Here is a 24,867-nt window from a genome sequence, read left to right as displayed (position 1 = left end):
CCAGTGATCAATTTCTGTTCACAATTGATCATAATGAAAGGGCTAAGAACCAAAGGGATCACATAAACAAATAGTGTCTGCAAATACTAGCTGATAGAATCAAAAAGGGAGAGAATGATCCAACATGGGAAGTGAGATACAGAGCAGACCCATAGAATGGCATATGTCCTAACAGCACTCTGGCATCATAATCAGCCCTAAGGCATGCGGATCCGGCTGAAATGCCCATGAGAGTATTTCAGGCATGGAAAGCCAAGACACTCGGGGGGAAAAAAAAACCTAAATGAAAGATCTCCACGAATGAGATCCCAGTGGAAAGAATGGGTCATCAAAGAAGGAGGTACCTTTCTCTGAAGGGAGGAGAGAACTTCCACTTTGACCATGGCCTTGTCTAAAAATGATCAGAGTTGGTGAACTCAAAAGGCTTCCATAGCCTTGGCAGCTCACGACAAGAGCCTAGGGTGATTACTGAGGCCATAAACAAGAGTGTCAATTTGTTAAGTCAACAACAGGAGTCACTGTGCACTTACTCCTCATGTAGGATCTTTGTCCTTAGTGTGCTGTACAGTGTGATTTAATGCTATAACTAGTACTCAAACAGTATTTTTCACTTTATGTTTCTGTGTGGGAGCAAACTGTTGAAATCTTTACTTAATGTATGCTAAACTGATCTTCTGTATATAAAGAGAAACGAAAATGAATCTTGATGTGAATGGAAGGGGAGAGGGAGTGGGAAAGGGGAGGGTTGCGGGTGGGAGGGACGTTATGGGGGGAAGCCATTGTAATCCATATTCTGTACTTTGGAAATTTATATTCATTAAATAAAAGTTAAAAAAAATTTTAAATGTGTTTTGGCAAACAATTGCAATATCTCCTTTTAATAACTTTCTTCTTAATTGGTTTCTTTGTCAATTTGTTAGTCAGGTCCTGAAAGCTTTTCAGGTTCTGACTCTGTTAAATGGTCCCAGATTATGGGGTGATTTCATGTGCTAATTCTTACACTCAAGGTTTTCATTTTCCCTTTTGGTGACAGATCAAAAAAGACATAGATCTGGTATACTATTGAGATGATCTTTTGTGTTCTCTGTTGCTTGCTAAAGTTATGATTGTGTAAAACAACTAAGTTTTAAAATAATTATAGTTTGTGGTTGCCGGTGCTTTGGTATAGCAGGTTAATGCCCTGGCCTGAAGCGTCGGCATTCCATAGGGGCGCCGGTTCTAGTCCTGGCTGCTCCTCTTCTGATCCAGCTCTCTGCTATGGCCTGGGAAAGCAGTAGAAGATGGCCCAAGTCCTCGGGACCCTGCACCCATGTGGGAGACCAGGAAGAAGTTCCTAGCTCCTGGCTTCAGATCAGCACAGCTCCGGCCATTACGGCTAATTGGGGAGTGAACCAGCAGATGGAAGACCTCTCTCTCTCTCTCTGCCTCTCCTTTCTCTGTTTAACTCTGACTTGCAAATAAATAAATCTTTAAAAAAATAATTTGTTTATGCACTTATTTTAAAGTTTTTAAAGGTGCATTTTATAACAATAATTTATATTAGTCTAGTCTGTATTATATCATGATGTTAGGAGATCACATTCCAACCAGATATTTTATTTTTTATTTATATTTTTAAAGATTTTATTTATTTATTTATTTGAGAAGTAGAGTTATAGACAGCGAGAGGGAGAGACAGAGAGAAGGGTCTTCCATCCACTGATTCACTCCCCAAATGGCCACAATGGTTGGAGCTGTGCCGATCTGAAGTCAGGAGCTAGGAACTTCTTCCTGGTATCCCACATGAGTGCAGGGACCCATGGACTTGGGCCATCTTCTACTGCTTTCCCAGGCCATAGCAGAGAGCTGGATGAGAAGAGGAGCACCGGCACCCAGAATGCTGGAACTGCAGGCAGAAGATTAACACATTGATCCCCTGCACCGGCACCTCAATCAGATATTTTAAACCTTCTTGACATTTTGACAGACATTCAAAAAATAATACAAAACAAGCCACTCATAAAAGTTAAAACACTGCTGGTTTTGTGTTTAAATATTTCCTCTTCTAGATTCCTAAGGACTTTTCCCATGATTTCCATGTATTCAGTACATTGAAATAGCTCTGTTAAACAAATAAAACTGAAATCTAACAATGAACTACAGGTTCCAAATGAAGAAGTATGGTTAATTCAGGTTTTTAAGAGCAAAAAGTAATTCTAATTACTTGATAGTAATTTAAGAAAAACAGTTTGAGACCGGCGCTGTGGTATAGCGAGTAAAACCTTCGTCTGCAGTGCCGGTATCCCATATGGGCGCCGGTTCAAGTCCCGGCTGCTTCGCTTCCTATCCAGCTCTCTGCTATGGCCTGGGAAAGCAGTTGAAGATGGTCTTAATCCTTGGGCCCCTACACCTGCATGGAAGACCTGGAGGAAGCTCCTGGCTCCTGGCTTCGGATTGATGCAGCTCTGGCCGTTTCAGCCAATTGGGGAGTGAATCAGCAGATGGAAGACTTCTCTCTCTCTGCGTCTCCTTCTCTCTCTGTGTAACTCTGACTTTCAAATAAATAAAATAAATCTTTAAAAATAAAAAAAGAAAGAAAAACAGTTCAAGATTTATGAAAGCTGTTACTAAAACCACTTTATTGTTTTGCCCTATAATGTTCTGTTAAATATTTACAATCATAAAAATATTAGCAATCCATATTACTCCCTATAAAGTCCAATTAACCTTTTCTAGGGTTGTTCTTCAATAAGATCATAGCATAAGATAATAACCATGTTTATCTAATATTTAGCATCTTAGGTAATTTAAGTGTAGTTGTTTAAAAAATAAATTAGTACATGTAAAAGATCAATGTTTTCAAATACATGTACTCTAGTCTTAAAATTCACAAAGAAATTTTCACCTACTGGTAAATGTTTTCATAAGTTGTAGTATTTGACAGTTATCATTGCTTGCTAAGCTTTCACTTGATAATAAATTATTAAGGGTAAACAATCTGGGAGGCCTAACTTGTGGCCTCATTTCTCCTGTATTCTTTTCAAGATAAAAAACTATTCTGGAAGACTCGCCATCTGGCTGTACAGTTTAATTTCCCAGATCTTATGAAAGGGATGGCTACCCTTTTTCTGTAATAATGCCTGATATATACAAAATAAAAGCTTAATCATGATATGATTTTGCAGTTAGATTTACCAGACAAAGCCCCACTTTTGAGCAAAACAAAACTAAATTGGAAATACAGAAGTTTTACTAATGAATTAAAAACTTATTAAAGTTTGGGTAAGGTGATCACCAAGTATTTATTTATTTATTTATTTTTGACAAGCAGAGTGGACAGTGAGAGAGAGAGACAGAGAGAAAGGTCTTCCTTTGCTGGTGGTTCACCCTCCAATGGCCACCGTGGCCAGCGCGCTGCGGCCGGCGCACCGCGCTGATCCAATGGCAGGAGCCAGGAGCCAGGTGCTTCTCCTGGTCTCCCATGGGGTGCAGGGCCCAAGCACTTGGGCCATCCTCCACTGCACTCCCTGGCCACAGCAGAGAGCTGGCCTGGAAGAGGGGCTACCGGGACAGAATCCGGCGCCCCGACCGGGACTAGAACCTGGTGTGCCGGCGCCGCTAGGTAGAGGATTAGCCTAGTGAGCCACGGCACCGGCCTTTTTTTTTTTTTTTTTTGATCACCAAGTTTTGATCTTACCTAAAGGACACAACTCTCCTCATGGGCATTGTCTTATCTCACAAGAAAAACACAGCCAAAACATACCTGTGACTACACATTTCCAGCTCAGCCCACCTAAATTTAGGGATGGGACTGACGTCATCCCCTTGGCTGATGTTCTGAAGGCTGCCTCTGTGGTCTATTTTAACTGAGGCCAGGAGGAAGAGGAGCAAGCTAGGCAACAGAAACAATATAGGGGTGAGTGTCATTAATAACAGCTTTATACGCACTGACCTGCCATCAGGAGTCCCAACAAGGCCAGTCCACCCAAATGGCATGGATTTTCGATATGGAAAACCAAGGCTTTGGGCAAACAGCAGTCAATAAAAAAAAATCCAGCCACTAAAGAGTCCTGTCAGCTCACCCACGAGTTTGGCCTTGAAGACAGAACTGCCCTTGGGGGCCCGTGCTGTGGCGTAGCAGGTAAAGCCACTGCCTGCAGTGTTGGTGTCCCATATGGATGCCAGTTCGAGTCCTGGCTACTCCACTTCTGATCCAGCTCTCTGCTATGGCCTGGGAAAGCAGTAAAAGATGGCACAAGTCCTTGGGCCCCTGCACCCATGTGGGAGACCTGGAAGAAGCTCTTGGCTCCTGGCTTCAGATTGGTGCAGCTCCAGCCATTGCTGCCAAGTGGGGAGTGAACCAGCGGATGGAAGACCTCTCTCTCTCTCTCTCTGCCTCTCCTTCTCTCTCTGTATAACTGACTTTTAAATAAATAAATAAATAAAACTTTAAAAGAAAAAAATAAGAAAAGAAAACAGAACTTCCTCGAAGTTGAAAGGCTCCCAAGTCAGGACCGCAGACCCTGCTCCTCTCCACAACACAACACCAGGCTGAAAAGGCCATTCAGTCTGCCTGCCTAACAAAGTAACCACTACTATTGAAGGACAGCCTAGAGTCAATAATGTCACAGACAGGAATGCACATTTTCTTTTAAAGATGCTGCTTATTCTATGCTAACCTTTTTTCAGGCCAACTCTCTTCCCAGGCCAGCCAGATGTTGAGAGTCAACAGTGTCTTCCCTAAGGAGGTTCACACTCTGTTCTCAGTTACACAAAATTTCTACCTGCTGCTATAATCTTTGGTCAATGACCTCAAAATAAAGTTGTGATTATTAAGTATTGTGCTTAAACAACAAGAAAAAAGTAACTCTTTGTTTAAAAAAAGATGCTCTCATTTACAAAAATAAAGGCCTAGATTATAAACTTTCATGGCAGTCACATCTGTTTCTAAGATTTGGTTGTTAATTCTAAATTCCAGGGTGCCTTACTACCTGATAGCCTCCTGGAACTATGGGTCCATCAAACATGAAAAACTTGAAGTTAGAGTCCCTTGGCTCTGGACATGCTAAAAGACCGGTATTTATTATGACTCCACACAGCAGCTGCTAAAAAGGCAGCCAGAGGTTGTCACCTGGATCCACAAAGTCAAGCCGATATCAAAAGACAACTGGGACAATACCTCTGCTCCATCAATGCCATAGAAGTCAACCAAGCTGTATCTGAAACAAACAAGCTGCATCTCAAGAGACTCCCAAAGACAACAGCCCTGCTTTAGTCATTCAGAAGCTGACCGATCTAGACACGGCAGAAACTTGAGGAACTAACTGCCTGACAAAACAAGTAGACTGTTCTTATTCTCTACATCAGTCCCCTGACTGTAATGTACTCCTAGTTTCTAGCTAATGTTTTGATTTTTGCCCTAATTGTTTGCCCTAACTGCTTAAAGTAACTAGACTTGGGGGAAAGGTTGATACCAACACCCTTTCCCTCTTTTGGGCATGATGCTTAGCTATTATAAATTGGTGTAAAGGCAAGGTCATAAAAAAGTAAAAATATGCCTTTAAACTAAGGTGATGCTCTATGAGCCTAAGAGAGTTTGAGCATCAAAATGTGCTACAGACCCCTACAAAAACCATATAAAACAAATAGTTAAGCTGTAAATGGAAACTGGCTAGGGGCAGATATGGTAGGGACTTTCCAAGAACAAGAGGCCAAATAGGACTTTCAAAAAAAAGCTATCTCCCAACTTAAACAGTTTTAGTGTATGCATGAACAACATTGTAACAATTATGTAAACAGTGCTACAGCTCTAAAATATCCAATCATAAGATGTTTAGTCAAATATGTAAAGGGAAACTTATAGTTATTTGTGTCAGGGTATATAAGACAATACCCTGCTTTGTTTGGGGCCAGTACTCTGGATACAAATCCTCTGGGACTGCTGGTATAGGAAACAAAATCTGTTTCCTGCTAAAAGCCTTGGTGTCCTGTCTCCCGCTACAAGGGGATATGTGAGGATTTACAGCTATAGCCTATCACTGGCAAGATCACACTCAATTGCATCTTATATTCACTTTAGACTTTCATTTTTTTTAAATTAGTGGTCAATCACAATTTCTTAAAAAACAGAATGAAGAACACAATCTAAACAAAGAGGACTAATGAGACAAGTTACAGACCAACTACTATAGTTGGTCGAGAAGCCATAATTGTTATCCATGATCTCTTATTCTATGTCTTATTATAGATTCAAGTCTCCCAGAGCCAGAGCTTCTGCTGGTTTAGGTTCCTTTCGCAGTAAGTGTCCAATGCCTTTATCCCTGAAGGAACTGACATCCTGGTTTCTATGCTGTTTTTGGTATTTAAAAGCTACACTTAGCCACTGGTATTTACCAAGCACGGGAGCATGGAGAGGTATCTCACTGAAGCTCTTTGATTCCAAACATTTTCTCTCCATCATCATTATGTAGCAGCAACATATCTCCAAATAATGATATAGGTTAAGCACCTCTGTCAGTGAAATCATTGATTCCTCTGCCTCTTAGTCTCTAAGCATAGTGTGCCACAAATGATCAAGTGGAAATCCTAGTTTTAAGAATCATATCCCATGAAGAAGACAGTCCCTACCCTTGACAATTAAAACCCATTTCCAGAAGACCCTACAATGAGAAAAACACTCACATACAGGTTACTTTCTAGTTTGAATTGATTACTTGATCCTTTCCTGCCCTCTATAAAGACTACTAACACAGTAATCTATTTAACATGATTTTACTGATAATTTCAACTAGACTGCAAATTTTTTTCTAATAGGAAGAATGTCTACATTTTTCCAATTGATAGTACTTAGCATAATGCCTAACAAATGTAGACTAATTAGTTTATTCATTTCATGAAAGTTTGCTTCATTCATAACTTTTATACATCATATTAGAGCCTGAAATATAAATACAGTGACATCCGGTGAGTTCATGGACCATATCTTCTAGCTTTAAATAGACAAAATCATAAACAAAAAATTTATTGTAAGTGTGTTATGATAACACAGTATATTTGGCAATCAGAAAAAGGTAATTAAGTTCAATTCTAGGCTTTAGTTGAGTTGATAAAAATATTCACTAATATGTAAAATGAAGCAAGGTATAAGTAAAGCATAAATGAATGAATGCATAAATGAACAAATCAGCCAATCATTTTACCAATTAGTTGGCATCCAACTACAAAATAGCTTCTGCATGTGACTTCTGGAGCACCCACTCCTTCAAATAAGTAAGTCTTGGGTTCTAGTAACTGTGATGACATTAGGTACTTTCTGGATTTGATATACAGAGAAATTTTAGCTTCGAAGACTGCCAAGACCTGAAAAGCCATTTCATTTCTTATTTTATAAAAGATTAGCAATGTAGAAAAGACAATTGAGGACTCCTTCAAAAGGTTAAGCAAATAACTTAGATGGATAAGTTGAAAAATTGTTGTGAACCCACACTAATGACTTTATTAAAACTATTGAGGGAAATCATTATTCCAGGCTCTGTTTCTGTGAGATCAACCAGAGTTATCCATTTCTCAAGAGAGAGAGATATCTATATATCTATATCTATATCTATCTTTCTATATATATATAGAGAGAGAGATAACACACACACACATATATATATTCCAAAACATCACGTGTTACACAATAAAGATATATAATTGTATCTCAATTTTTAAGGAATAAGTTACATTAAAATTGTAAAGGATTTGGATGGAGAAAAGTTGGGAAAGGCAATGAGACACAAAAGCAAGATTAGTTGTTTATTTCTCCAATATAGTTTCAGAAAACACAATTTATGAGAGTTAATGGAAAATGTATATCACACATGTGTGAACATAGGATTAAGGTGAGTTCTTTCTTTTTAATTTTCCTTCATCTTTTTTCTGTTTCATTTAAGTTGTTTTTGAAGAACTTGCACCTTTATTACCCTGCAAGAACTTTATGACACTGTCTCGGATTTGCTTTGTCTTTACCCCATAAACAATAGGGTTCAATGTTGGGGGAAGCAGAAGATAAAGATTAGCAACAATGATATGAATAGAAGGGGGAATGGTGTGTCCCCCAAAACGGTGAGTAAACAAAGTAAATAATGCTGGAACATAGGTGATGATGATGGCAGATATATGAGCAGTGCACGTGCTAAAGGCTTTCTGTCGAGCATCTGATGATGAGAGACTGACCACTGCCCGGAGGATCATAGTGTAAGAAACAGATATACAGCAAATGTCGAACACCCCAATCAGGAGGGCAACCATCAGACCATAGATGATATTGACTTTGATGCTAGCACAGGATAACTTTACCACAGACATGTGGTCACAATAGGTATGGGAGATGATATTGCTTTGGCAGAATGGCAGACGTTTGACCAAGAATGGGAAAGGCATCATCAGCAACACACCCCTCAAGAAGGTGGCAAGCCCAGCCTTGACAATGATAGGGTTAGTCAGTATGGCAGCATAACGCAGTGGGTAGCAAATGGCCACATAGCGATCCAGAGCCATGAGCATGAGCACGCCAGACTCCACACCTGTGAACCCATGGACAAAGAACATCTGTACTAAGCAAGCATGGAAGTTAATCTCCTTGAGATTGAACCAGAAGATGCAGAGTGCCTTGGGTAGAGTGGTGGTGCAGGTAAGGAGGTCAATGAGGGAGAGCATGGCCAAAAAGAAATACATTGGACGATGCAAAGACTCTTCACAAAAAATGAGATACACAAGGCCAAGGTTTCCCACGAGGGAGATGATATACATCGTGCAGAGTGGGAGGGAGATCCACACATGTACTCTCTCCAGACCAGGAATTCCATTAAGAATAAAATATTGGGGGGCTACATACGTATTGTTGGATACCAGCATAATTAATTCAAAACAGGTGCTCAATTTTCCCCGAAGTCTTTATCCTGGGGAGAAAGAATCAAGAATTAGAACTTTTATTCCTATCTTCTTTGCAAATGAAACTTAAATTAGAAATAAAATTACATTTATGAATAGTATTGGAAAATGTAATAATAATTTATATGTTAATACAATAATACTATATTTCAGATAATATTAAAAGATGTTTATAAAGAGTCTAATGTGATTTTAAAGTCATAGTTACAAAGTTGTAATTGTCATTTACCATCAAAGAGAACTAGTACCTCAGACACAGAGTAGTTAATAATGTTGAATGTCACACAAGTTGATTCATCAATAGAAATAATATTCACATTTGTCTCTAACACTCAAGTAGCCTTATTTTGTGGAGTCTGGTTTGACAGAGTACATACCCTGTGATGGCAAGCTAAAATTAAATGTGAAACAGACCTGCAATTTGATTATTAATTTTGCATAACAATATGTATTGGAAAGATTATGGTTAGTTCCAAGAAGAGCAACTTGTTCCCATCTCAGCTATTTTGATACCTATTGATTGGTGACGTTTCCTTCAACCTCAAAGCTTCCATTGCTCAAGGATAGTATGAGACTGAAGATACTGACCCCGAAGAATTTTGAAAATAATGAGAAGTTTAGTTTACTTATAGGTTGGTATTTTGATGGATCAGGTATGCCAATCATTTCAAATACAGCTGTAAATGTTGTATGGATATAATATCAAGCATAATGGCTATGAAGGTCAATCTAATTTAACTGTTTCAAAAAAGAAAAGAAACATTCCCTGTTCAAATACCCTGTAGTCCTCTAATGAGATTGAGATTATCTATTTCCTGAAGAAGACCTGTCTTCTGATTTCCATGTGCAGAAGCATGAAGCAAGACCCCTACATTCCACCTTACACAAAAATCCACTCAACATGGATTAAAGACTTAAATCTACGACCCGACACCATCAAATTATTAGAGGACATTGGAGAAACCCTGCAAGATATAGGTACCGTCAAAAACTTCTTGGAAAAAAACCCAGAAACACCGACAGTCAAAGCCAAAATTAACATTTGGGATTGCATCAAATTGAGAAGTTTCTGTACTGCAAAAGAAACAGTCAGGAAAGTAAAGAGGCAACCAACAGAATGGGAAAAAATATTTGCAAACTATGCAACCGATAAATGGTTGATAACCAGAATCTACAAAGAAATCAAGAAACTCCACAACATCAAAACAAACAAACCACTTAAGAGATGGGCCAAGGACCTCAATAGACATTTTTCAAAAGAGGAAATCCAAATGGCCACAGGCACATGAAAAAATGTTCAAGATCACTAGCAATCAGGAAAATGCAAATCAAAACCACAATGAGGTTTCACCTCACCCAGGTTAGAATGGCTCACATTCAGAAATCTACCAACAAAAGATATTGTAGAGGATCTGGGGTAAAAGGGACACTAACCCACTGTTGGTGGGAATGCAAACTGGTCAAGCCAGTATGGAAGTCAGTCTGGAAATTCCTCAGAAACCTGAATATAACCCTACCATACAACCCAGCCATACCATTCCTTGGAATTTACCCAAAGGAATTTAAATTGGCAAACAAGAAAGCTGTCTGCACATTAATGTTTATTGCAGCTCAATTCACAATAGCTACGACCTGGAACCAACCCAAATGCCCATCAACAGTAGACTGGATAAAGAAATTATGGGACATGTACTATAGGAATACTATATAGCATTCAAAAACAATGAAATCCAGTCATTTGCAACAAGATGGAGGAATTTGGAAAACATTATGCTGAGTGAATTAAGCCAGTCCCAAAGGGACAAATATCATATGTTCTCCCTGATTGGGAACAACTACCTGAGCACCAAAGGGGAAACCTGTTGAAGTGAAATGGACACTATGAGAAACAGTGACTTGATCAGCTCTTGTCCTGACTGTTGATGTACAATGTAATACTTTATCCATTTTAGTATTTTTTTTTTTGTTCTAGTACTATTGGTTGAACTCTGTTATTAACACACAATTATTCTTAGGTGTTTAAATTTTAACTGAAAAGTGATCCCTGTTAAATATAAGAGTGGGAATAAGAGAGGGAGGAGATGTACCATTTGGGACATGCTCAATCAGACATGCCCCAAATGGTGTAGTTAGAAACGTGCCAGGGGATTCCAATACAATCCCATCAAGGTGGCTTGTACCAATGCCATCTCACTAGTCCAAGTGATCAATTTCTGTTCACAATTGATGACACTGATATGTCTAAGAGTCAAAGGGATCACACAAACAAGACTAGTGTCTGCTAATACTAACTGATAGAATCAAAAAGGGAGAGAATGATCCAGCATTCTACAGGATACACAGCAGACTTATAGAATGGCAGATGTCCTAAACAGCACTCTGGCCTCAGAATCAGCCCTTAAAGCATTCGGATCTGGCTGAAGAGCCCATGAGATTATTTTAGGGATGGAAAGCCAAGACACTCTGACAAAAAAATAAAGAAAAAGAAAAAAAGAAGACCTAAATGAAAGATCTCTGTGAGTGAGGTCCCAGTGGAAAGAACGGGGCCATCAAAGAAGGAGGTACCTTTTTCTGAAGGAAGGAGAGAACTTCCACTTTGACTATGACCCTGCCAGAATAAGATCAAAGTTGGCAAACTCAAAAGGCTTCCATAGCCTTGGCAACTCCAGAGCCTAGGGAGATTACTGACATCATAAACAAGAGTGTCAAATTGTTAAGTCAACAACAGGAGTCACTGTGTACTTACTTCTCATGTGGGATCTGTCCTTAATGTGTTGTCCAATGTGAAGTAATGCTATAACTAGTACTCAAACAGTATTTTGCACTTTGTGTTTCTGTGTAGGTGCACACTGATGAAATCTTTACTTAATATATACTAAATCGATCTTCTGTATATAAAGATAATTGAAAATGAATCTTGAAGTGAATGGAATGGGAGAGGGAGCAGGAGATGGGAGGGGTGTGAGTGGGAGGGAAGTTATGGGGGGGGAGCCACTGTAATCCATAAACTGTACTTTGGAAATTTATATTTACTAAATCAAAGTTAAAAAAAAGTTTTTATTTAAGTTGTAGAGTTTCATGTATTTCATAAATGAAGTTAGGAACATAGTGATAACTTCACAACCTACCCTCCCTCCTGCACATGCTAAAACCCTTCTTCCCCTTCTCTCTCACATTCCCACTCTTAATTTTTTAGAAACATGTTCTTTCAGTTTACTTAATGATCATAAGTTTAACCCTACACTAAGTCAGAGTTCAACAGATAATAATAAGAAAAAAACACTGTTACTCAACAGAATAGGAATCTCAATCATCAAATCTTAAAATGTGCATTATACTCCAATACATTACATTTCAGGATTCTATTAGTTAAATCAGATCAGGGAAAACATATGGTAACTGTCTTTTGGGATTGGCTTTTTTCACTAAGTATAATGGATTCTAGTTGCATCCATTTAGTTGTAAAAGATAGGATTTCATTTTTTCTATATCTTAATAGTAACCATAGTATGTATATACCAGAATTTCTTTATCCAGTCAACAGTTGATGGACATCTGGATTGATTCCATACCTTAGCTATTGTGAGTTGAGCTGCAATGAACACTGGGCTACAGATAACTCTTTCATATGCTGATTTCTTTGGATTTGGGTAATATCCTAAGAGTGGGATGACTGGGTATATGGTAGGTCTATATTCTGATTTCTGAGGTATCTCCACACTGTATTTCCACAGTGGCTACACCAGTTTACAGTCCCACCAACTGTGGATTAGGGTACCTTTTTCCTCACATCCTCTCCAGCATTTGTTATTTGTTGATTTCTGTATGAGAGCCTTCTAACTGGGGTGAGGTGAAACCTCTTTGTGGTTTTGATTTGCATTTCCCTGACGGCTAGTGATGCTGAGCAGTTTCTCAAGCCTCTATTGATCATTTGAATTTCCTCTCTTCAAAATGTCCTTTGCCCATTTGTTAATTGGATTGTTTATTTTGTTGTTGTTGAATTCCTTAAGCTCTTCATAGATTCTGGATGTTTACCCATTATCAGTTGCATAGTTTGCAATCATTTCTGCCATTCTGTCACTTGCTTCTTCATTGATGATTTTTTTTTTACACTGCAGATTCTTCTCATTGAAGTAATCCCATTAGCCAATTTATATTTTGACCATCTGTGCTTTGGGGTCTTTTAAAGAAGGCTTTGCTTATGGCAATGTCTTACAGAGTTTTCCCAATGTTCTCTAGTAATTTGTTGATATAGAGGAGTAGATTTAGGCCTTTGATTCATTTTCAATGGATTTTTGTGTAAGGTGTAAGGTTGGGGTCTAGTTTCATACTTCTGCATGTGCAGACCCAGTTTTCCCAGCCCCATTTGGGGAAGAGAGAGAGAAAGAGAGAGAGAGAGAGAAAGAGAGAAAGAGGCTTTCATCTGCTGATTCACTTCCCCAAATGGTCACAACATTCAAGGATGAAACAAGAAACCAGGAACTCCAGCCTGGCCTCCCACATGAGTAAAAAGATACTAGTTTTTGCACATTAGCAGGAATCTGGATTGGAAGCAGAGTAGCCAAGTCCCAAACCAGCACTCCAATATGGGGTCCTGGCATCATAAACAGCAGCCTAAGCCACTTGTGCCATAATTCTGGCCCTTGTTTTCTTAAAATTATTATTTTTTTTTAACTTTTATTTAATGAATATACGTTTCCAAAGTACGAATAATGGATTACTATGGCTTCCCCCCCATACCGTCCCTCCCACCCACAACCCTCCCCTTTCCCACTCCCTCTCCCCTTCCATTCACATCAAGATTCATTTTCGATTATCTTAATATACAGAAGATCAGCTTAGTATACATTAAGTAAGGATTTCAACAGTTTGCTCCCACACAGAAACATAAAGTGAAAAATAATAGATGATTTTTTTTAATGATGATGAAATCAGATCAGACCTATTGTCATGTTTAATCCCAGTGAGAGTCAAGTTGGGAGTTGATAGTTTCTTTTCTTTTCTTTTCTTTTCTTTTTTTTTTTTTTTTTTTTTACAGAGGATCAGTTTAGTATGCATTAAGTAAAGATTTCAACAGTTTGCACCCCCATAGAAACACAAAGTGAAATATATTATTTGAGTACTCGTTATAGCATTAAATCTCAATGCACAGCACATTAAGGACAGAGATCCTACATGAGGAGTAAGTGCACAGTGACTCCTGTTGTTGACTTTACCAATTGACACTCCTGTCTATGGCATCAGTAATCTCCCTATGCTCCAGTCATGAGTTTCCAAGGCTATGGAAGCCCTCTGAGTTCTCCGACTCTTATCTTGTTTAGACAAGGTCATAGTCAAAGTGGAGGTTCTCTCCTCCCTTCAGAGAAAGGTACCTCCTTCTTTGAAGACCTGTTCTTTCCACTGAGATCTCACTCACAGAGATCTTTTGCCAGAGTGTCTTGGCTTTCCATGCCTGAAATACTCTCATGGGCTTTTCAGCCAGATCTGAATGCCTTTAGGGCTGATTCTGAGGCCAGAGTGCTATTTAGGGCATCTGCCATTCTATGAGTCTGCTGAGTATCTCACTTCCCATGTTGGATCACTCTCCCCTTTATTTATTCTATCGGTTAGTGTTAGCAGGTACTAGACTTGCTTATAAAATTATTTTTGAAAAGCATATTTTTGGACATTGTCATCTCTCTGGTACTGTTTTGATTCTTATGACTCAAGTATAATCAAAATGATAATTTTCAGAAAATTTTTTGACTAGGCCATTTAACCACTATTGAATCCTTTTACTTACATATTGGATATTTCCACTGTAAATTTCCATACACTCTTTAAATCCACCACATCTAAAACTAAACTCATCACCTCAACCTGTATCCTGGCCAAAAATAAGGCTTATCTGTGAGGTTTTTTTTTTGGTTGTTGTTTTGAATTACATTAGCTAAACTGGTATCTTTACATTGTTTTCTGGCATTCTTCTATATCTCTTGACTATTATTTCTTTATAGCTTAATGTGTTCCAACTTGTGTTCCATCTATGTACCTCAAAATGATTATTTTCTCTAGCCTATCCCTAAAGAAAAACTTTTACTTTTAATATAGTATCATTTGTGATGTCAGTTCTTCGTTTCTTCCACCACTCTCACTCTTTGCTTTAAAGAATATCTAGACAGGTCCATCTATTTGTTTACTTTGTCTTATATTTTTCAAGTCAATCGGTCTTCCAGCATGTTTTGGAAGATATTTTAATCTGCTGCTTAATAATCTTCAATGTCTTTCCATCATTTTGAAGGTAGAATTAAAATTTCTTGGAACAACATTAAAACAAGTACAATTAACCCTTACCATCCCTTTTCTATTGTATTTCTTTCTACTCTAACTATTCAGAAATGTCCTCTACTAGACTACACTTAGTATCTCATGTTTAAATCTTGCTGGACTATTTACTAACCCCATACAATACATAAACTTTAATGCTGTGTTGACTTTGCTCATTTTCTTTCATTACTCACTTATCTCTGTAAAGTTAATGGAAGGAAGGAAGCAATAAAGATCCATGTAGTTTTAGATGAAATAGAGACTGCAAATAATAAGAGTGACCACAAAACTAAAAACTGATTCTTTTGAAAGGATATAGAAAATTAGCAAACTTTTAGCTGAACTAAGTAAAAAGGAGAAGAGATTTAAATGAATAAAATCAGAAATGAAAGGAGGGACATTAAAATTGATATAAATACAAAGGACCATAAGAGACTATTCTCAACAATTACATGCCAACAAATAGGGTAAATTAGAAGAAAGGATTAATTTTCTAGATGTGTAAATCCTACCAAGAGCAGGTTATTAAGAAATGGAAGATTTTAACAGATCAACGGTGAGTAAGAAAATTAAAACAGAAATACACAGATGGAACTGCCTGAAGCACTCAACAGTATTGATTTAGAACAATAATGGAAGTCTAATGGAGTTAACCAGTTCCTCATAGAGCTATAAAAGACACAAAAAAGTGTTGAATATATAAAAAAAAAGTCTCCCATAACAGAAAATCCTAGTAGCTCATGGCTTCATGACTGAATTCTATGAAACATTTTAAGGACTACTAGCATCAATTCTTTTGAATCACTTATAAACAACTACAGAGAAGAGAATACTTCTAAACTCATTTTACAATGCCTGATCCCAAAACCATACCAGTCCAAGTGCTGCACACCAATATGCCTGATGAACATAGATGCAAAAATCTTCAAGAAGTTACCAACAAGCTATATTAGACAACACTCTAGAAACATTATTCAATATAATCAAGTAGAACTTACCTGAGAGATGGTTCAATATTCATAAATCAATAAACATGACATAATACATTAACCTAAGGAAGAACAGAAAATGATCAATAGATTTAAAAAAAGCACTTGAAAAATCAACGTCCTTTCTTGGTAAAATCTCAACAGATATAGAAAGAATGTATTTAGCTTAATAGAGTTCATATATGACAACCCCATAGTAAAGATTATACTTAACTGAGCAAAGTTGAAAGCTTTTCACAAAAACCAGGAACAGTGCAGGGATGTTACTCCCATCACTTCTACTCAATATAGTACTGGAGATTCTAGTCTAAGCAATTAGACAAGAGAAAGAAAGAAACTGAATCCAACATGCAAAGTAAGAAGCTATATTGTCCCTGCTATGTATTAAAACAACAACAAAACAAACCTCCAACAAAAATCTGTTAGAGCTAATCAATGACTAGTAAAGTGGCAGGGTACACAATCAACATCCAAAAATCAATTGTATTTTTATGCATTAACAGCAAACTATCTGAAGAAGAAGTCAAGAAACACAATTCTTACAATAACTACAAAAAATACTTAGAAATAAGTTTAGAGCCGGCGCCGTGGCTCAATAGGCTAATCCTCCACCTTGCGGCGCCGGCACACCGGGTTCTAGTCCCGGTCGGGGCGCCGGATTCTGTCCCGGTTGCCCCTCTTCCAGGCCAGCTCTCTGCTATGGCCAGGGAGTGCAGTGGAGGATGGCCCAGGTGCTTGGGCCCTGCACCCCATGGGAGACCAGGAAAAGTACCTGGATCCTGGCTCCTGCCATCGGATCAGCGCGGTGCGCCGGCTGCAGCGGCGGCCATTGGAGGGTGAACCAACGGCAAAGGAAGACCTTTCTCTCTGTCTCTCTCTCACTGTCCACTCTGCCTGTCAAGAAATAAAAAAAAAAAAAAAAAAAAAAAAAAAAAAAAAAAAAAAAAGAAATAAGTTTAACCGTGAAGCTGAAAAACTTCTATAGCAGAAAAAATATAAAAAGCTGATGAAAGGAAGACACAAATAAATGGAGCAATGATTACTTCTTCACTGGTTTAGGAATTAATATTATTAAAATGTCCACAGCAGTCAAAGAAATCTACAGCTTTAACATAATCTCTATCAAAATACTAATGACATTTTTCACAAAAATAGAAGGAATCCTAAACTTCATACAGAATCAAAAAGATCCTGAATAACCAAAGCGATCTTGATAAAAAGAAGAGTTGGAGACATCACAATAACTGACTTCAAAATATACTACAAAGCCTTAGTCTCCAAAAAAGCACAGTGCAGCCTAAGAACAACATATGGGCCAACAGAACAGAATAGAGACTACAGAAATCAATCCATGCATTTACAACTGACTGGCTTTTGACAAAGGCTCAAGAGCACACAACGGGGGAAAAAAAGTCTCCTCAAAACATAGTACTGGGAAAACTTAATATTCTCATGCAGAAGAATGAAGTTAGACCTGTCTCTCACTTACCAGCACAAAAATCATCTTAAATACCATATACTTATACTGGTAAGTCTTTGAACAGTAAGACTTTTAAAAAATTTTATTGAAAAAATTTAGCAAGCATGTTTGTCCCTATTTATTGGATACTAGGTAATGTTTCTTTTTTTTTAATTTGCTTTAACCACTTCATTTTTTTTTTAAGATTTATTTACTTATTTGAAAGTTAGAGTTACACAGAGGAGAGTCAAAGAGAGAGAGAGGTCCTCCATCTGCTGGCCGCAACGGCCGGAACTGTGCTGATCTGCAGCCAGGAGCCAGGAGCTTCTTTTGGGTCTTCCACGAGGGTGCAGGAGCCCAAGGACTTGAGCCATCTTCTACTGCTTCCCCAGGCCATAGCAGAGAGCTGAATTAGAAGTGGAGCAGCCAAGACTCGAAATGGTGCCCATATGAGATGCCAGCACTGGAGGCACTGGAGGCGGCAGCTTTACCCGATACGCCACAACGCCAGCTAGATAATGTTTCAAAACCTGTATGCATTTGCTATGGCTGGTCAATTTAAATATATTTATCACCTCAAATATTTAACATTTCTTTATGGTGAAAAGACCCAAAAGGTTACTTCTAGTTTTACTTTCTTTTTGTAGAGAAGCATACGATATATAAGCATTAGTTAGAATGCCACTTTTTTAAGGATTGTGCTTTCTAGAGCACTTAATTTCCTGAATTGGATATAGATGTTTAATTTGTTTGTCCAAAGTAATTGGTGATTAATTCATAGTGAAATTTAGATTTTCGTAGATCAGATTTCCACTTAGCAAAATTCCTTGTAAAGGCAATTAATCAAGGAGTTGTGGACTAACAAATAGGTCATGAGTAATTCATTTTCTCATTTATTTGATTTTCTGTTTATTTGTTTTCTCTGAGAGAAGTTAAGGCCTCTAATGTGATAACATTAAAGCACCTGCTTCTTAAAATTATTTGAAGTCCTGGATTTAAATCATCCTCCAAGTAAGCAGCAAGAGGATCATAAGGAGTGATTTATGCATATTTTCTTTCAAAGGTAAAGGTAATTTAATTACAAGTACCATTCAGACTGTCCTACATCCTTATCTTTGCCTGTGTTTCTGGGTAAGTAAAAAAGAAAAAGAATATATGCATGTATTTCAATATAAAGGAGAAAGAATTTAAGGACAGAAGTCCCACATGGGGAGCAAGTGCACAGTGACTCTTGTTGTTGATTTAACAATTAGCATTCTTATTTTTGACTTCAGTGACCACCTGAGGCTCTTGACAAGAACTACCAAGACTATGGAAGCCTTCTGAGTCCACAAACTCTGTTGGTTTTTAGACAGGGCCATATGCAAAGTGGAAGTTCTCTCCTCCCTTTGGAGAAAAATACATTCTTTTTTGATGACCCCTTCTTTCCACGGTGGTCTCACCCACAGAGATCGTTCATGCAGAATTGTCTTTGCGACTATGTCTTGGCTTTCCATGTTGAAATTTCTACTTAGTATAGAGTTGGTCTTCTGTATATTAAGTCGAATAAAAATGAATCTTAATGGAAAATGGAATGGGAGAGGGAATAGGAGGTAGGATGGGAGTGGGGGTGGGAGGGTAGGAATGGGTGGAAGAAACATTATATTCCTAAAATCTACATATGAAATTTGTATTAATTAAATAAACATCTTCAAAACAAAAGAATATAAGACCATGTTGGAAGTAAAATAATGATAACAAAACAGCATGTCGGGGCTGGCACTGTGGCAAAGCATGTAAAGCCATGGCTGCAGCACTGGCATCCCTTTTGTGCACCGCTTTGAGGCCCAGCTGCTTCGTTTCTGATCCAGGTTTATGCTGTGGCCTGGAAAAGCAGTGGACAATGGCCCAAGTCCTTGGGCCCCTGCACCGTGTAGGAGACCTGGAAGAAGCTCCTGAATCCTGGCTTTGGATTGGCCCAGCTCACGGAGTGATCCAGTGGATGGAAGACCTCTCTCCCACTCTCTCTCTTTCTCTGCCTCTTATTAACTCTGCTTTTCAAATAAAATAAATAAATCTTTAAAAATAAAAACGGCATGTACAAAATATGTCACACCATAGCACATCATGTCAATTACAATTTCCTTTCCCTCCTGTGATGGTAATAGGTCAATTACCTGATCTTCACGGTCTAGTGAAAGTACAGTGATCCATGTCCTCACTGGTGCTTCTTCTGTTCTTCCCTTATCCCACGCCAGCCAGCCATTTGACACAATGTGCAGGTGGCACCCATGGTTGCCTCTGACTATTTAAAACAGAAAACAGGGTCCTTTGGATTATTACTTGATCCTACTCTCTAGAAAAATCTTCACTTTTTAAAAGTTAGGAAAAAGTTAGAAAAGTTGCTTCTTTACTATTTTTATTTTACTTCCCTCTTACATGCTTCAGGCAACAACTTAGCACTGCACCACTCTTTTCAAAGGAACTTAGGTGCTAGGACACAGAGCTCATCAGGTGTTTGTACAACCCTTTCTGTAATGTCTTTGAGAGGAAGTCAGCCAAAATTTGGATGCAGAAAACAAACTCCTAGTTTCTTTCTTTGATACCATTTGTTCTTCGCTGCTGCTGTTGTCTGGAATGAAATGTCCAGAAACATCAAACCCAAACTTTAAGTGATACAAAGTCCTATGACTGACCCTGAATACCTTAAGTATTTGACTAGTATTTCATTTTTAAAAGGACTTTATTGATATATTAGATTGGTAGAATCACAGAATCACATTAAAGTGATAATTAATGCAACACAACTAAATTAAATAAATTTCACTAGCTAAAATTCTAAAAATCCTTTAAGCTCCAAGCTTGTGTGTGCCAAGCACATATCCCTTGACACTTAGCAGGGCTTTCTGTATGTATGGTCAGGTGTTTTAAGGATTATCTTGCATATAAGTGCAAGATAGTCAACAGTAACATATATAAGATAAATATGTTGCATAAGATACATGTCTCAGATATATAAGATATATGTCTCATATAACACATTTGCATCCCAACTCAAATATTCATTCATGTGCCTATCGGAAAAAAAAAACAGCAGAAGTACTATTTGTTTCTCTCTACAAGAAGTCTTCAAAAGTTCATGGAAAATGCATGTTATGAAAAAGCTATGCATGTACTTCAATTTTTTTCCACCAAAATGAATTTGTCTTTTAATTGCATCCCATGAAATTTTTGAGGTGCCCTCATATTTACCTAGCTAATATACTTACTTATTCATTAATTTTTGAATTACAATCACATTCTTACAGTGAGTCTACCAACTCAGCATTATCATGGCCTCTCATTCTAAACAAGACAGTACTATAAAAACTTGCCAAAAGACACACAATTTGGTGCTTTCTATGCTAAATACTGCTGAATCAAGCACATGCTAACCTTTCTTAAGCCAAATGAGATTTTCCTTTCTTCCTCTCTGCTGCCCTCATATTTTCTCCATTTTCATAATGATTATAAACATTACGTTATATAATCATTATTTCATAAAGATTATAAACAAGAGATCTGTGTTGGAACCTTTTACGTTTACAGTATTCCTTTGCGAACTTGTGAGCTCTTTTAATATATGGACCAAATCTGCCACCTACCCTGTGGATGTGGACAGTACCTGGGCCAAAAATGAAACAGCTTTTAAACTGGACTTGTATTGGCTGATTGCCAAGTTGTATGACTGAATTAAAGAAAGGGAAGAGAATGCAGAGGTGTAGCCTAGTGACTTGGAGGGAAAGAATGTACCTACTTATCTTTTCTGTCTCATGGGTATTAGGGTTGTTGTTTTCTAACCTGCTATTTCTGGCATTGCAGCATATATCTGACAAAATGAGTAAATATAAGGAGAGTGTTCTATAAGCTGAAGGAGCTTCTCACCTGTACCTTGGCCACCAGGAACACATCTACCTTACGAGTACTACTATTTCCGCCTTGAATAAGCATGAACACATTCTTACTAGTTTTCCTGAACAAATAAATCACAAATATCTTCTGTAGATCACTACTTTTAATCCCTGTGGTGACACAAAGTGCAATAAGATGAAGCTTTGATGTTCAATAAGCCTGGGACAAGATCTTGAAGACAGAAAATTCCCCTCACCCACAATACAGATCCAGATCAGAAGAAACGTGAACGGTGCTCATGCCAGGAATGTACATGATGGCAGCTGTCAGCGTCACCTTATAATCATTGGATCCGATGTGTTTCGTCCATCTGAGTTCCCACAGGAAACAGGTGTAATTTCTCACGTGGTCAGGAGACTCATGTCTCAGTGTAAAACAAGGTGTGAAAGCACGAGAGACCACAGAGCCCCAAGGGAAAGCAGATATTTGGGGGGGGGTGGGTTCTGGTGGTGGGACTTCTCAAACATAGCTGGTCTCCAAAGAAGAGTAATTTAGGATGTGGCTTCATGCCAAAAGTAGCCAATTGTTAGGACCAGACATTGGATATTCTTGTTTAAGGCAATCACAAATTTAAATATATGTGTGATTTCATGAGTGTTCAAATGTTTATTATTGTGATTCTCAATCACTAAATGTTGTTCATAAGCTATTATATCACTGATACCTGCAGTTAAACATATAATATGTGTATTTCTCTTCACTTCACTAGTACTCAAACAGTATTTTTCACTTTATGTTTCTGTGTGGGAGCAAACTGTTGAAATTTTTACTTAATGTATGCTAAACTGATCTTCTGTATATAAAGAGAATCGAAAATGAATCTTGATGTGAATGGAAGGGGAGAGGGAGTGGGAAAGGGGAGGGTTGAGGGTAGGAGGGACGTTATGTGGGGGAAGCCATTGTAATCCAAAAGCTGTACTTTGGAAATTTATATTCATTAAATAAAAGTTAAAAAAATTATTGAATTTGAGAAATATATATGTATATTCAATTTGTTCCATTAAAATTTTTTAAATTAATTGTTAAAATTTTTTCAAGTGAACAAATTTATTGTACACAGATTTAGGAACATAGTGATACTTGCCACCCTACCCTCATTCCCACATATGCATCTAGACTATCACCTCCTTCTTCCTCTCTTATTCCCTCTCTTGATTTTTTACAGTGATCTACTTACAGTTTATTTTATACTCATAAGATTAACCTGACACTAAATAAAAAGTTCAACAAATAGTAAGAAGAAAAAAAAAACACTGTTTCACAATTATTGACACAAGGGCTGTTAACAATCACTGGTTCTCAAAATGTCCATTTCAGTCCTACATATTACACTTTTGGTGCTCTATTCCTTACTGCAGATCACGGAAAACATATTGTATTTACATAAAAACTTCTAAATTATGTCCAACCTGTTATTAATTACATTAAAAATGTATACATAACAATAAATGTTGAGGCAAGAAGTCCTGATTTTAAAGCACTTCTATTGCCCAATTTCCCCTAGAAAGTTACAACAAAACTCTATACTGTCTCCCTTGAAAACAATGTCAAATATTGCAGGCTGCTCAGTGCTGTTCTCTCTGAGTAACTGGTCTCCTCCAAAGTCAGGTGCCTGGTGATGGGAGGTCTAACGGAGCAGGCTGTAAGTGTGGTAGGAACAATCATACCTACAGTCAGAATGCACTGAATTTCTTGGAGTAGTGAAATTACTACTTCACCTTTCAGGGAATTACCTAGCCTGACGGTTTTCATCTTAAATTTTATTATTCTTGTCGACTTTGTAACTCACTGGCTTCCATTTTTCAAACAAAAATACATTTTCAATAATACCTTAGTTTAAGTGGGCTTATTTGGGGAGAACACTGTGGTGTAGTGGTAACGGTGGGGCATTTCATATGGGCACGTAATTGAATCATGGCTGTTCCACTTCAGATCCATTTTCCTGCTAATGGCCTGGGAAAGCAGTGGAGGATGGCCCAATGCTGGGGCACCTGCATCCACATGGGAGACCCGAGTGAAGCACCTGACTCCTGGCTTTGTATCAGTCCAGCGCTGGCTATTGTGGCAATTAGGGAGTAAATCATTGGTTGAGAGAGATCCCTCTCTCTCTCTCTCTTTGTAGCTCTGCCCTCCAAATAAATAAATAATTCCTTAAAATACTAGTGGGTTTATTTAATTAAATAACTAATTATTAAGGTGTTCAATTTGATAGATTTAAGATGATTAAGTTTTAAAAAGCTAATATTCAGCTTCGTGAATATAGCTAATTAAAGTGCATTATATATTGAAATTTGCTGAGACTGGATCATATATTTTCACACTGGTGTGTTTAGATTTGAATCTGTAAGTAATTTTTCTAAGCATTTTTGAATATTTTTAAAACACATATTTTGAATTTGATTATGGAAAATATTGTTATGTAATTGTTCACATAAAATCTTACCTTTGTTTTAACAGTTTTTAAGTCACGATTCTAAAAGTTAGAGATCTGGCCTTCTGGACAGAGGATCTAACCTTGTTACTTTCATGGAGAATGGAGTATTTTTTAATAGAAAGCTTTTATTTAATAAATAAAAATTTCATAAGTACAACTTTTAGATTATAGCAGTTCTTTCCCCATACTATCTCCTACTCCCTCTCACATCCCATAATTCATTAAATTAATTTTAAATTATCTTTGTACGCAGAAGACTAACTCTATACTAAGTAAATATTTCAACAGTTTGCGCCCACACAGGCACACAAAGTATAAAGTACTGTTTGAAGACTAGTTTTATCATTAATTCTCATAGTAAAACACATTAAAAACAGAGATCCTACATGGTAAGCAAGTATACAGTGACACCTGTTGTTGAATAAACTATTAACACTCTTATTTATGACATCAGTGATCACCCGAGGCTCTTGTCATGAGCTACCAAGGGTATGGAAGCCTCTTGAGTCCACAAACTCCGACATTATTTAGACAAGGCCATAATCCAAGTGGAAGTTCTCTGCTTCAATCACAGAAAAGTAACTGAGAATGGAGTTAAAAATAATGCAAATTTCCTATAAATTTTTAAAAATTCACTTTGTGTGTATCTATGTGGGGGGATTGTGGAGAAGGCAGGTGACATATAGAATGCAGCTAAATCCTCATTATGAACAGCAGAACAGTTAATATTCTAAAGTCCAAGCGTAGCTTGAAGTAAAGAAGTAACCATCATCAAAGTCAATCAATGGCTGTACCTCAGAAGCTCCTCTCATTACCTGGCCCCTCATTATTAAAAG

General features: G+C 37.7%; 1 protein-coding gene across 1 annotated transcript; it reads right to left on the bottom strand.

Moving 5' to 3' along the window:
• Window positions 1–6,615: 6,615 nt before the first annotated feature.
• Window positions 6,616–8,877, bottom strand: LOC100354661 (olfactory receptor 52N5). Its single transcript, XM_089305605.1, has 2 exons — window positions 7,944–8,877; window positions 6,616–6,710 (listed from the first exon to the last, which is right to left on the bottom strand). The coding sequence occupies exons 1-2, from the start codon at window positions 8,875–8,877 to the stop codon at window positions 6,616–6,618; spliced, it is 1,029 nt and encodes a 342-aa protein (XP_089161731.1).
• Between the last annotated feature and the right edge of the window lie 15,990 nt (window positions 8,878–24,867).

The sequence above is a fragment of the Oryctolagus cuniculus genome, chromosome 1 (assembly GCF_051225735.1).
Source record: "Oryctolagus cuniculus isolate XC-2025 breed Fujian yellow rabbit chromosome 1, ASM5122573v1, whole genome shotgun sequence".
In the NCBI taxonomy this organism is placed as follows: domain Eukaryota; kingdom Metazoa; phylum Chordata; class Mammalia; order Lagomorpha; family Leporidae; genus Oryctolagus; species Oryctolagus cuniculus.
The sequence above is the reverse complement of the archived record's forward strand: the minus strand, read 5'-3'. Positions and strand labels throughout refer to the sequence as shown.

What these genes read in the sequence shown, in the direction of transcription:
- LOC100354661 (XM_089305605.1), bottom strand. Translation starts at nt 8,877, where the DNA reads ATGCTGGTATCCAACAATACGTATGTAGCCCCCCAATATTTTATTCTT. An exon ending in TGTCATAAAGTTCTTGCAGG is followed by an intron (nt 6,711 to 7,943) that starts GTAATAAAGGTG and finishes TAGTCTTTATAG; the next exon opens with AGGGCAGGAAAGGATCAAGT.